General features: G+C 46.7%; 1 protein-coding gene across 2 annotated transcripts in view; it reads left to right on the forward strand.

The window, feature by feature from the left end:
* The window catches only part of LOC109867893 (poly [ADP-ribose] polymerase tankyrase-1), a 106,332-nt gene extending 93,829 nt beyond the window's left edge, over positions 1-12,503 (forward strand). Inside the window, exons 17-27 of one of the 2 annotated variants that reach the window (XM_020457206.2) lie at positions 2,638-2,747; positions 3,927-4,115; positions 4,376-4,718; positions 4,954-5,033; positions 6,984-7,104; positions 8,487-8,584; positions 8,839-8,913; positions 9,066-9,171; positions 9,413-9,599; positions 9,867-10,023; positions 10,168-12,496. In XM_020457206.2, the coding sequence (XP_020312795.2) occupies positions 2,638-2,747; positions 3,927-4,115; positions 4,376-4,718; positions 4,954-5,033; positions 6,984-7,104; positions 8,487-8,584; positions 8,839-8,913; positions 9,066-9,171; positions 9,413-9,599; positions 9,867-10,023; positions 10,168-10,254 (1,553 nt within the window). In that variant the 3' untranslated portion in view covers positions 10,255-12,496. Of the gene's footprint in view, positions 1-2,637; positions 2,748-3,926; positions 4,116-4,375; positions 4,719-4,953; positions 5,034-6,983; positions 7,105-8,486; positions 8,585-8,838; positions 8,914-9,065; positions 9,172-9,412; positions 9,600-9,866; positions 10,024-10,167 lie in introns of both variants that reach the window. The other variant, XM_031802424.1, reaches the window with a different exon arrangement.
* The last annotated feature ends 993 nt before the right edge of the window (positions 12,504-13,496 follow it).

The following is a 13,496-nucleotide window of genomic DNA, read 5'->3' on the forward strand; positions in this document are numbered from 1 at the left end:
ACACACTGTTGCTGGTATTTTGGCCCATTCCTCCATGCAGATCTCCTCTAGAGCAGTGATGTTTTGGGGCTGTTCCTGGGCAACACAGACTTTCAACTCCCTCCAAAGATTTTCTATGGGGTTGAGATCTGGAGACTGGCTAGGCCACTCCAGGACCACTCCTTCGCTGCCCGGGCGGTGTGTTTGGGATCATTGTCATGCTGAAAGACCCAGCCACGTTTCATCTTCAATGCCCTTGTTGATGGAAGGAGGTTTTCACCCAAAATCTCACGATACATGGCCCCATTCATTCTTTCCTTTACACGGATCAGTTGTCCTGGTCCCTTTGCAGAAAAACAACCCCACAGCATGATGTTTCCACCCCCATGCTTCACAGTAGGTATGGTGTTCTTTGGATGCAACTCAGCATTCTTTGTCCTCCAAACACGACGAGTTGAGTTTTTACCAAAAAGTTATATTTTGGTTTCATCTGACCATATGACATTCTCCCAATCTTCTTCTGGATCATCCAAATGCTCTCTAGCAAACTTCAGATGGGCCTGGACATGTACTGGCTTAAGCAGGGGGACACGTCTGGCACTGCAGGATTTGAGTCCCTGGCGACGTAGTGTGTTACTGATGGTAGGCTTTGTTACTTTGGTCCCAGCTCTCTGCAGGTCATTCACTAGGTCCCCCCGTGTGGTTCTGGGATTTTTGCTCACCGTTCTTGTGATCATTTTGACCCCACGGGGTGAGATCTTGCGTGGAGCCCCAGATCGAGGGAGATTATCAGTGGCCTTGTATGTCTTCCATTTCCAAATAATTGCTCCCACAGTTGATTTCTTCAAACCAAGCTGCTTACCTATTGCAGATTCAGTCTTCCCAACCTGGTGCAGGTCTACAATTTTGTTTCTGGTGTCCTTTGACAGCTATTTGGTCTTGACCATAGTGGAGTTTGGAGTGTGACTGTTTGAGGTTGTGGACAGGTGTCTTTTATACTGATAACAAGTTCAAACAGGTGCCATTAATACAGGTAACGAGTTGAGGACAGAGGAGCCTCTTAAAGAAGAAGTTACAGGTCTGTGAGAGCCAGAAATCTTGCTTGTTTGTAGGTGACCAAATACTTATTTTCCACCATAATTTGCAAATAAATTCATAAAAAATCCTACAATGTGATTTGCTGGATTTTTTTTCTCATTTTGTCTGTCATAGTTGAAGTGTACCTATGATGAAAATTACAGGCCTCTCTCATCTTTTTAAGCAGGAGAACTTGCACAATTGGTGGCTGACTAAATACTTTTTTGCCACACTGTAGGTCCGAATGGTCATGAGTGTGTGTAGCCAGATGGCCACGGCTGTTGGACAAGTCTGCCCTCCCTGTGCCCGTGGAAGGCCGTGGCTCAGTAGAGGGGGGACAACAGATGGGTGAGGGTAAACAAACAGTCACAGGAGGCAACCGGGAACGGACCTGGGCTGGGACAACAGTCAACGGCTGACCTGACACAAACCTCACACCACACCATGTGTTTACTACAGTATGGCCTCTCTCTAGGTGGCGGATGATCAGGACAGACGCCCCTCGTTTCATGCGCTCACCCACTTTCTACCGCAGCTTGATTTCACAGTTAAATTAGCAACTTCCGAACGCGCGGCGGAAATTAAGATTGTCTATGTGTGTGTGTGTGGTGATTCAACTGTTTAATTACATTTACATGCAATATTACCACTTAAACTTAGTGTCTCTAGTCTGTCATTCACTTCCATTCTGCTAACTAGAGGTCCGTGCTGCAGTGGAGGTTTCGGAGGTCTTTAGTCTCCATAACACGGCAGCTCAATTATCTCCCCTAGCAGAACATTAAGTCCAAACACCCTGCTGCTGGGAGAGATGTGTGCGTTTAATAGTGTGTGTGTGTGTGTGTGTGTGTGTGTGTGTGTGTGTGTGTGTGTGTGTGTGTGTGTGTGTGTGTGTGTGTGTGTGTGTGTGTGTGTGTGTGTGTGTGTGTGTGTGTGTGTGTGTGTGTGCCAAGCAGACATCTCCCCCCCTCATGTTCACACCGTGAAGAGCTGAGAGGAGCGAGAGACCTAATCTATGAGAATGACTTTGATTAGCGGTCTCCTCATTAAAGTAGCAGTGAGAGAGTCTGAGAGTGTAAGCGACGCACACGCCCAGAGCCGTGTGTGGATCGGCATCGGGCTGCAGCTAATAATGAGTGTTAATTAGACTGGGTCCTGGAGGGGAGTCAACTAGAGGGAACAGTGTGCTCACCGTGCCTCCAACACACCGCTGCGGAACCGATTTCTGGATTTCTGTTCAATTTCTCACACCATAAATTGCTGCAGTGGTATAGGGTCACTTCTCCTTTGAAGCTGAGCTCGTTTGAGACCTTGAAAGAATACTGAGAAGGAGAGAGAGAGAGCTACGGAGAGAGAGAGGAAGAGAGAGAGAGCTAGGGAGAGAGGGATTGAGATACCAGTGTCAGATGGAACACTGAGCCCCATGGTGCCAGAGTAATCCATTTTGCACCCTTTTCCTCGCAAAGGTCTCTGAAAAGTTTTGGCTGACCAAATGAGGCATTCATGGCAATACATATGAGCACATTTCGGTGTCTGCATTAATCCATTGTTTGTCCCCCCCCCCCCCCCCCCCCCCCCCACCAGCTGGCTACAATAACCTGGAGGTAGCAGAATACCTGCTGGCACATGGAGCTGATGTCAACGCCCAGGACAAGGGGGGCCTCATCCCCCTCCACAACGCTGCCTCTTACGGGGTGAGTGCCATAATCCATCATCTCGCCCCCCCTCCCCTTCTCCAATCCATGGAGCACAGTCCAAAAAGTGGACTATTACTTATAAACACCAATGACATTTACTGAGCCAATCAGAGCTCCTCTCTAGTCCTGTTCCCCCACACGGCCTCTCTGTGCTCCCTGCTTATACCAAACACTCTGTTGTGTTCCTGAGTGTGACACATTGTGTCGGGCGTGTAAATGTTGTGCTGTAGAGGTCCCTCCAAGGCTGAAGAATCTCATCAACTTTTCATACAATACTGCGTTTCATCATTCATTTAGTAGGGAAGCACTGCCGTGGCCCATTGAGGGAGGCGCTTTGTGAACACTGGCTGATATGGAGATGATACGGAGAGTGGTCACAGAGAGAGAAAGAGAGAGAGAGCACAGCAGCACTGACAGGAAACACAACCTCGGTCTAAATCAAACAAGCAAAATAAATGTCCAAGCCATAACCAAAACCTCTGTCACCCTAAATCAAACGCATTCTCAGGGACAAGCCACAACCAAACCTTCTCCCACCCTAAATCAAACGCATTCTCAGGGACAGCTCTGACCATTGCGACGACACAGATGGGGAAACTTGGCCATTTGTTAAGCTAATAGGCAGTCCAAATGGCCGTTGTTTGTGTTCTTTATGCCATTTAGTCCAGTAGTAGTGTGTAGGGGCCTGGTGACATGATTAGGCCCAAGCAGGAAGCTCGGAGCAGTCTGTTTTACGTAACAGCCCTGGGTTATGAGATGGCTCTCAGTCCAGTCCAGCGCCTGCTACCCTTGGCATGGGACCCGAGAACTGCTCCTGCTGCACAACTATCTGCCTGTGTGCTGCTCTGACTTCCATTGTGTAGGTGTGGAGTGTGTGCTCCTTAGGCCCATGGGTCAGCTGGTTGCTGGCAGGCCTTGGCTGACCTTGACTGGGCCTGTCCCGTCTATATTGCGTAGGGCCACTGTGTGGGTGTGCGTGACAGTGTGTGGTGATGATGAAATGTCAGTGGGCTCGGCTCAACACTGAGATGATCACAGAACACTAGAAACGTCAGACGTTAATAGGGTTTCTAAGTTCTCTCTTTCACTAAGTTAAGTCATTGAACTGATTCACTCCGTCATTCACTGAAGGATTTGTTTCTTTTGGGTCATTCAGATTTGTTGTTTCTCCCGCAGCACGTGGATATAGCTGCTCTCCTGATCAAGCACAACACGTGTGTGAACGCTACAGATAAGTGGGCCTTCACCCCCCTCCACGAGGCGGCTCAGAAAGGCCGGACCCAGCTGTGTGCTCTGCTATTGGCCCACGGAGCTGACCCTACAATGAAGAACCAGGAGGGACAGACGCCACTGGACCTGGCTACGGTACACACACACACGCACACACACTTGTAATTACCTCCGGTAAATGGCCTCTCACAAAGTCGCTCTGCCCTTTAATTCTGGAATACACAACCATAACTTGTTAGGATTTCCATCGTGTTCTGATATTGAGAAGGAATTCACTTTAGGCAATTAAGACCTTCCTTCAAATGAACGCGATAGATGGTTTACTGTGTAAATCAATTCATATGTTTATCATAGTATCCTCATTACATGTCTGTTTCTTGTCTCCTCTGTCTCAGGCTGATGACATCAGAGCGCTGCTGATTGATGCCATGCCCCCAGACGCCCTGCCCAGCTGCTTCAAGCCTCAGGCCACGGTGGTCAGCGCCTCGGTGGTCAGCGCGTCGGTGGTCAGCGCGTCGGTGGTCAGCGCCTCGGTGGGCAGCGCCTCGGTGGTCAGCGGCTCGGTGGGCAGCGGCTCGGTGGGCAGTGCAGCGGACATCTCTCCGGCCTCTACGCCATCCTGCCTGTCTGCAGCCAGCAGCATAGACAACCTGGCCGGTCCCCTCAGTGAGCTCACTGTGGCTGGAGCCACCGGGCCTGCAGACGGAGCCGCCGGGTCCGACAGGAAGGAAGGACAGCGTACGTAACCCTTCCGTCTTTTATATATCACAGATAGAATATGATTCAACTTTGTATCCAGCCAAGAGTGGACATTTTCCCTTAGCATCACCATACAAAGTAGGCCATCAATGTGAAAAATGAAGACTCCCATAACATGGCAATACGTGTGAAAAAGAGTTTGTCTGATTTGTCTGAGTAGACCGTATTTAAGCCGTCATTTGACACATTGTCTGTTTTGTGTTTTATTCAACAGCCATCCTAGACATGAACATCAGCCAGTTCCTGAAGAGCTTGGGGTTGGAGCACCTGCGCGACATCTTCGAGAGGGAACAGGTAAATGCACGTATCCTAGTGGTCCCTGTACAAACCAATCACTTTCACTGTTTCTCGTTCATGCACCTCCGTCACTCACGTCTAAAAGTCTAAAAAGCTCAACTCTCAGTCAATCTGTCATCCGTGCTGCTCTGTCTGCAGCTGGCCTTTTTACTGGGCCTTCAGTCAGGCAGTCAGTCAGTCAGGCAGTCAGTCAGTCAGTAGTATTACTTGCCCCCCTTATGCATAGACAGATCATCTCAGACAGGCTGAAATCAGACTTCACCGTGCTGCATGGCCAGACACTATGAAATTTCCCTCATGCTGCAGAGCAGACTGCACTCTCTCTCTCTCCCTCCCTCTCCCCCCCTGTCTCTTTCTCTGCCTATGTCTGCAGCAGCTCAAAGTGCCCCGTGTCTCCGGCAGGGTAGTTTAGACTGACCTCTTCATCCCACCACTGATTGATTTTAGGGGGATGTTGGGTTCCACGCTGAGCGGCGTGTGGTGTTAGGGGTGTGCGGGACGACATGTCAGGTGAAATCAGGCTGGGGACATGGTAGCCATGCTGGAACAGAGAGGGATCTCATTTGCACATAGATGAGCAGAGGGATCCCTGCAGCGAGGGAACGGGAGCGAGGAGGGAGGTCAGGAGAGGAGAGAAAATCAGACCTTATTCAACCTTCCTGTCTCTCCTAAAGACAAGTTCAGAATCAGAGCAGCCAGGAAAGGAAAGGAAGAATGTACATGAAGGAAGGGGTTTACTGCTAAAGGAAAAAGTTCCAGTCTTTCAGATGTAGAGAAGCTTATGAGATGAAAGTGGAGTGGTTTGTTCTCGTACAAGATAGTTTTTTGGTTTCTCACCATTATCACTGCATTACAGATTCCCGCTCCAGCTGTTGAGTGGTTTGTTCTATATTTTTATATTGTTTTATTTTTAATCCCAGCCCCGTCCCGCAGTTGGCCTTTTGGTAGGCCATCATTGTAAATAAGAATTTGTTCTTAACTGACTTGCCTAGTTAAATAAAGGTTAAATAACATATATACCACAAGCCTGTCCTCCCCAATTAAGGTGACACCAACCTCCTGTGCTGCGTTATCACATCTGTATGTTAGTCACACGTGGGGGGTTCCTTTTCCTGATTGATTAGACAGGGCCAGTGGCCCGGGTGTCAGTGTGTGACAGACCTGTCTTACTTGTGATGGATAGCCAAGGAGGAGGCTATTTGAGATTGGGAGTGTCAGAGAGAGAAGAGGTGATTCAGCCATAGAGGATATATGCTCAGGGAATAGAAATTATGAAGTGTGTCCCCCACACACAGTCACTAACCTACCCCACACTCACACCACGGCCTCTTCATAGTTTCTCTATATTACACTCTCTCTATGTGATTGTGTGAGAGTTTGTTTGTCTATATCTGAAGGTTTGTTTTTGGTGAATAGACTAGATGATGCTGTGTTAAGGATGAGGATTCTCCAGTGATCAGTGAATATGCATTTGAGTAGTGAGTTACCCATTTAAACCCCTCTCTTCTCCTCAACCACTGGCTAAGTGTATCCCCTCAGTGGCTGGAGAGATTTTACACAACTCCCTGCACTGGCCGGATGAGTGAGGGAGACCGAGACACAGACCGAGAGGGAGAGAGACGGCTCTAAACCATATCTTGTCATATCTTGGTAGAAATGGGTCATGGTCGGCTGCAGGGCTAGAAATGGTGGCCAGCAAGTACATTTAACCAGAGAACTAAGATAAATCTACGATTTTTTCTGGAATTTGTTGATATTCTTCTTTCTGAATTTTACATTATTTCTAGCGGTCTGTGACTTGCTATTCTCAACACTGTCACCGTCTCTTCGTTCTAATGATATTATGATTGGATGCATTTTTTGGGAGAGACACTCCGATTTGCTGTGTTTAAGATGCTCTGTCTCAGCTCCTGTTCTTGATTGGCTGATTGCTCTGTTTCCGTGCAGATTACGCTGGATGTCCTGGCCGATATGGGCCACGAGGAGCTGAAGGAGATTGGGATCAACGCCTACGGTCACCGCCACAAACTCATCAAAGGCATGGAGAGACTCCTGGGAGGACAGCAAGGTCAGAGAGCCAGATCTCAGCCAAGATACTGCCAGCCGGATCGTTTTCCATTCATCTCATCCCTTATTGATTTCATATTTAAGAACTCTCTTATACAGTATATAGTGGCCTAATTGGCCACACTGGCTTAATCACGAGAGTTTAAGGTTATTTAGGAGGACTGTTTAACCTCTTATGAAGTAATACTAGACATGCACACTGCTGCTTACCCATACCCAATGTCTCTCAGTACAGCCTGCTACTCAGAGGACACCGCCTTTAGCTCTGTGTATTGAAGTGTCACTCCACTATGACACAGTAATACAAAAGATAGATTTTTTTTTAAATATTTTGAAACCACATTGTGGACCAATCAAAATGAGTTATGAGACACTGAAAACAAACAGTCAAGCATGGGACAGGCGTCGTCTATACTCCACTACTACACTACATCTTCTATGTACGCTGCCTGCACCTGCCCGCCCGTCCAGCATCACTACTCTGGATGGTTCTGACTTAGAATATGTGGACAACTACAAATACCTAGGTGTCTGGTTAGACTGTAAATTCTCCTTCCAAGACTCACATCAAACATCTCCAATCCAAAGTTAAATCTAGAATTGGCTTCCTATTTCTCAACAAAGCCTCCTTCACTCATGCTGCCAAACAGACCCTTGTAAAACTGACTATCCTACTGATCCTCGACTTCGGCGATGTCATTTACAAAATAGCCTCCAATACCCTACTCAATAAATTGGATGCAGTCTATCACAGTGCCATCCGTTTTGTCACCAAAGCCCCATTTTACTACCCACCACTGCGACCTTTACGCTCTCGTTGGCTGGCCTTCGCAAACCCACTGGCTCCAGGTCATCTACAAGACCCTGCTCAGTAAAGTCCCCCCTTATCTCAGCTCGCTGGTCACCATAGCAGCACCCACCAGTAGCATGCGCTCCAGCAGGTATATCTCACTGGTCACCCCCAAAACCAATTCCTACTTTGGCCGCCTCTCCTTCCAGTTCTCTGCTGCCAATGACTGGAACGAACTGCAAAAATCTCTGAAACTGGAAACACTTTATCTCCCTCACTAGCTTTAAGCACCAGCTGTCAGAGCAGCTCACAGATTACTGCACCTGTACATAGCCCATCTATAATTTAGCCCAAACAACTACCTCTTCCCCTACTGTATTTATTTATTTATTTATTTTGCTCCCTTATTTCTACTTTGTGGGAAAAAATAAAACAAGTACAGTGGACAAAAGGTCAATTAGGCAATTTATAGAGAAACGTCTTCATTTGAGGATGAGGTAGTGGGCTTTGGTGCGGGCATTTACATTGTTACCTGATACAATTTCACATGATTAATTATTTTCATATGCTGTGTTTTCGTCCCTCTGCTCCAGGTGCTAACCCGTACCTCACGTTCCACTGTGCCAGTCAGGGTACGGTGCTCATAGACCTGGCCACTGACGATAAGGAGTTCCAGTCTGTAGAGGAGGAGGTATGTGCTATAACTATAGCTCTCCTCTACCATGTAAACAATGCAGACGTAGCCCTGATTTGGTCCAAGGGCTACTTGCTCAGTCGGCAGCGCAGCGACGCAGATCATTTCCTCAATCAAACGGACAATCGAAAACAGGCCTTTGTTCAATTAGATTCTATCAGTGTTAGAAGTGGACACGGTCGACTTAGGAGAAGTAAGGACATCGGACCAAAAGCACTGTCATGACAGCTCTGTCTTTACCGTCCTCACAGTTGCAAAGTACGATCCGAGAGCACCAGGACGGCGGCAACGCAGGTGGGGTCTTCAGCAGGTACAACATCCTAAAGGTGAGTCGTAGACGTCTGGAGTGGAGACGACCTCCCCAAATCCCTATTCCTCCTCAATAAACACCTCTCTAATAACACTGGTAATAAGACGAAGATTTGAGCACGTGGGCAGTTCTGTTGAGCCTGACTGTGTGCGCTCTGTCCGTCTGTAGATCCAGAAGGTGGTGAATAAGAAGTTGAGGGAGAGGTACTCGCACAGACAGAAAGAGATCGCTGACGAAAACCACAACCACCACAACGAGCGCATGCTCTTCCACGGTAGTTTTTCATTTACCCAGTACCTCTACCATTTACCCAGTACCTCTACCATTTACCCAGTACCTCTACCATTTACCCAGTACCTCTACCATTTACCCAGTACCTCTACCATTTACCCAGTACCTCTACCATTTACCCAGTACCTCTACCATTTACCTATCGTTTCTGTTGAAGAGAGACAATTCTCTTACAACTTTTGTTTCTGATTGAGGGTTGCCCTCCCCCCCCCTTCCTCTGCCAGGCTCTCCATTCATCAACGCCATCATCCATAAGGGTTTTGACGAGCGGCATGCCTACATCGGGGGCATGTTCGGCGCGGGCATCTATTTTGCAGAGAACTCCTCCAAGAGTAACCAGTACGTGTACGGGATAGGAGGGGGCACGGGCTGCCCCACTCACAAAGACCGCTCCTGCTACGTCTGCCACAGGTCAGACTCACTCCAGACGTTCCTTAATGATGTGTGATGTGTAGCCTGTTCTGCAAGCAGAGGCTGTGTGTATGCTGCTGTTTCTAATCCATCTGATGTTGTGTATTGCAGCCAATTGTATGTGCTGTTCCGATGTGTGTGTGTGTTATGAATGATCTCAAGTTGTGTAATGTTCTGGCGTGTGTTAAGTTTTTTATTACAGGGAGGTGTGTGTTTTGTTCTAATGTGTGTGTGTGTATGTGTGTGTTGGGTTGTTGTGTGTTGCAGGCAGTTGTTGTTCTGCAGGGTGACCCTGGGTAAGTCCTTCCTCCAGTTCAGTGCCATGAAGATGGCCCACGCCCCCCCTGGACACCACTCTGTGATTGGCCGGCCCAGCGTCAATGGACTGGCCTACGCAGAGTACGTAATCTACAGAGGAGAACAGGTCAGTCTAACACACACACACCTTTCACAAGAGCCACGGTTCCACAGTGCAAGTCTGTCGAAAAGCACATACTGTAGATGTGTTGAGACTGTATGGTTGGTGTTTATAATGACAATGACTGTCCTCTCCCACTGTATTCGTCAGGCGTACCCAGAGTACCTAATCACGTATCAGATCCTGAAGCCAGAGAGCACACCCTCATCCACAGCCGGAGAAGAACAGAAGTCCTAGTCCAGACTGAACCAGACCAACTCACACCCACCTTTACTGGGAAAGAACCAACCACAGAGACTCTTACCAGAAACACTTCACACATTCTGGGCTGAGCCGGGACAAACCCCAGCCCAAACCCCAGCCCCTTAACTCAACTCTACACCAATGGAAAGATGTCTTTCCTCCACTTGTTCTGTTGTTGTTCCATTTCACTATAAACGACCAGTTTCTCACAACCACCACCCATTTATTCTTTCCTCATCCTACTTCAGTGTTTACATGAAAATATTGCCTTCCCGGGAAATCGTCTCAAGTCATGTTGTCGCCCCCTAGTGCCCATCTCCCTGTCTCTCGCTCATGGTTGCTCTTTGTTGTCACTGGTTAAGGCCAAATAGAGAGAACCAAATGGATAATGGTTAGGTCAGACATTGGGACTCAAAGCTCATTGGTTAGTGGTTAAGGTTAGAGATGGGGACTCATAGCTCATTGGTTAGTGGTTAAGGTTAGAGATGGGGACTCACAGCTCATTGATAAGCAGTTAGGGTCTGTGATGAGGACCCATGCCAGTCTGCCTTTACCTGAGTGTTAGCTGCCCTAATGAAGCCTGGCAGAGGCTTCTCTACCTATCCCTCAGACAAGGATAGAGATTAGGGTGGGTGTAGTAGTGCATATACTAGCCTCACTCAGAGCCATGTGTCTTCAACAAGCCTGGCAAGGGAAGCTGCAGTATACAGACCCCGAACACAGATCATGTGTTACTAAAAAGACAACCAATGGCCTCTCCCTTTCCTTTCCAGCACACTAATATTTTAAGCAAAAAACTCATAAAAGCATTAGACCTCATTTATGATATTAGCTCTGTATTATTTTATGATATTTTCAAGTTGGTTTTATGTTATTGTTTTGACTTTGTTTTTAGAGATGTGTACACTATAATGGGACCATGTCAAAACGGGGGACCTGCCGGTTTTTGACCCCTTTCTTGATTAAAAAAATAAATAAAGTTGAGGTGATATGTAGTATTCCTCTCTAGGACCATTAAGGGTTTTCTCTCCATTCCTGGATTTGATGGAACATCCTCTAAAAGGTTTCAGATTGGGAACAAAAAGCAAGTGGGATTGAGACTCGAATGGAGTTATGTGAGAAAGTACAGAGAGCTATGACACCTGTAAAACTCTTAGAATTACTATTATTTGTATTATTAGAACGTTACTTTGCACAAGAAAACACTGAACATCGGACTTTTCATGACCATTGCCCATCCAGTCAAGCTCATCTTTTAATGGATTTGCACTTTTTAACGGGAATGATTTTTAAGTTATTTGAAAATTAATTGAAAATAACGTTGAAAAAAAAGATGTCCAGTATTGTACAGTGTGTAGCAGACGATGCCTTTGTAAAGCTCACCATGTTGTTAACGGATGAAGAGTGGGCTGTATTAGTACTGTAAATTAAGTGGGGGTTTTTGTGGATCTTTTATGCTTTGGGTTTTTTCTGGGATGAAATAGATTTTTTTTTGTTGAGTGAGTTTCTCAATTGTACCGTCTTAAGATTGTACCTGGATGAACTGTTTGCAGCTGTGTTTTCATCTTTTCTTAGTCACTATTTGCCATATTCGTCCCTCTGCTCTTTGTCCTCTTTCTGAGGCGTAAACAATAACTTTTCTTACTTCCTGCTGGATTTGTCTACCATCCTCTAGGAGATGGCAGTTTGAAGCGACAGAAGTAGTAGTGGCTGATTTGAATTGAAAGACGGTGTCTCGGTCTCCTCTCACTAGCTGGGCTCTATCTGCATCTTGCTGCTGTGGTATTGTGCTTTCCCTATTGTTTCCACTGCTAGGATCACTAAGTCCTCCATAACTGCCTGTGCTTTGACCGGAATGTTAACGCATCTGTTACTACAGCCTGGATTGATTCCCAAATGGCAATTATGTGTCCCAAATGGCGCCCTAAACCCTATATAGTACACTATTGGCATTGGTCAAAGGTTATGCACTATATAAGGAATAGGGTGCCATTTGGGATGGAACCGTGGTCTCAATCCCCCCCCCCCCAGCCCCGCGTTCCTTCAGACCAACAGCGCCTGGAGAGAGCCTCGCTGCCTCTACCTACTTCCTACTACAGTTCTTATCTTATTTTACCACTGGTTAATTTTGTTTTCCTGGTGCTGAAAGATCCTGCAATGACCCACTCACAGCTGATCTGCAGACTAATGTAACACTCCTCAGTGTTGTAGAGTCTTAATAAAGTAAATAACTTCACATCCGACCAATGCCTATTCCCTGCTACTTTTCTCACGATGAAGTAGTTCACTGAAGATTGTTCGGTCTTAATGTTAGACTTTGAATGGCTTTTGTTGAAGTTAAATGCACAGCATATAAGTGTCCCGCTTAAGGAGCAGTGCCTTGTATTGGCTACACTACATACTGTACAGGACATTCATGGAAATGTCTAGATTAGACACTGAAACAGTATTGTCCATGCTATGCATTCCTGTAGAGGGTCAAATTCATTTCATTAGACACTGAAACAGTATTGTCCATGCTATGCATTCCTGTAGAGGGTCAAATTCACTAGACGCTAAATCCGTATTGTCCATGCTATGCATTCCTGTAGAGGGTAAAATTCATTAGACACTGAAACAGTATTGTCCATGCTATGCATTCCTGTAGAGGGTCAAATTCACTAAACACTAAATCCGTATTGTCCATGCTATGCATTCCTGGAGAGGGTAAAATTCACTAGACACTGAAACAGTATTGTCCATGCTTTGCATTCCTGTAGAGGGTAATTGATTTCCTGCAAAGTGGGGGAGATGAATAGGTGTGAGGACAGAGTTGACCATTACCTCAGCGATCCCATGCAGGAAAAGACGGATGTTTAATCAATCCTCTCATTCAGAAGGCCCATTAGAAATCAGTTGGTCAAACCAAGCAATCTATCCTCCTGTTTGTCACACAGAGCTAAATTGTATTCTCTGCTAGATGATGGACCTAGAGCTTGTATGATGATGTGTTTATTATGCATAGTGTATAGGCCTATGCATATATGGAGGGGATATGCTCACAGGCCACCCCCAGGTGGTGAAGGTAGGAAACAACACCTCCACTTCGCTGATCCTCAACACTGGGGCCCCACAAGGGTGCGTGCTCAGCTCCCTCCTGTACTCCCTGTTCACCCATGACTGCGTGGCCAATCACGCCTTCAACTCAATCATCAAGTTTGCAGACAACAGTAGTAGGCTTGATTACCAACAATGAC

This window comes from Oncorhynchus kisutch, linkage group LG23, assembly GCF_002021735.2.
Source record: "Oncorhynchus kisutch isolate 150728-3 linkage group LG23, Okis_V2, whole genome shotgun sequence".
NCBI lineage: Eukaryota > Metazoa > Chordata > Actinopteri > Salmoniformes > Salmonidae > Oncorhynchus > Oncorhynchus kisutch.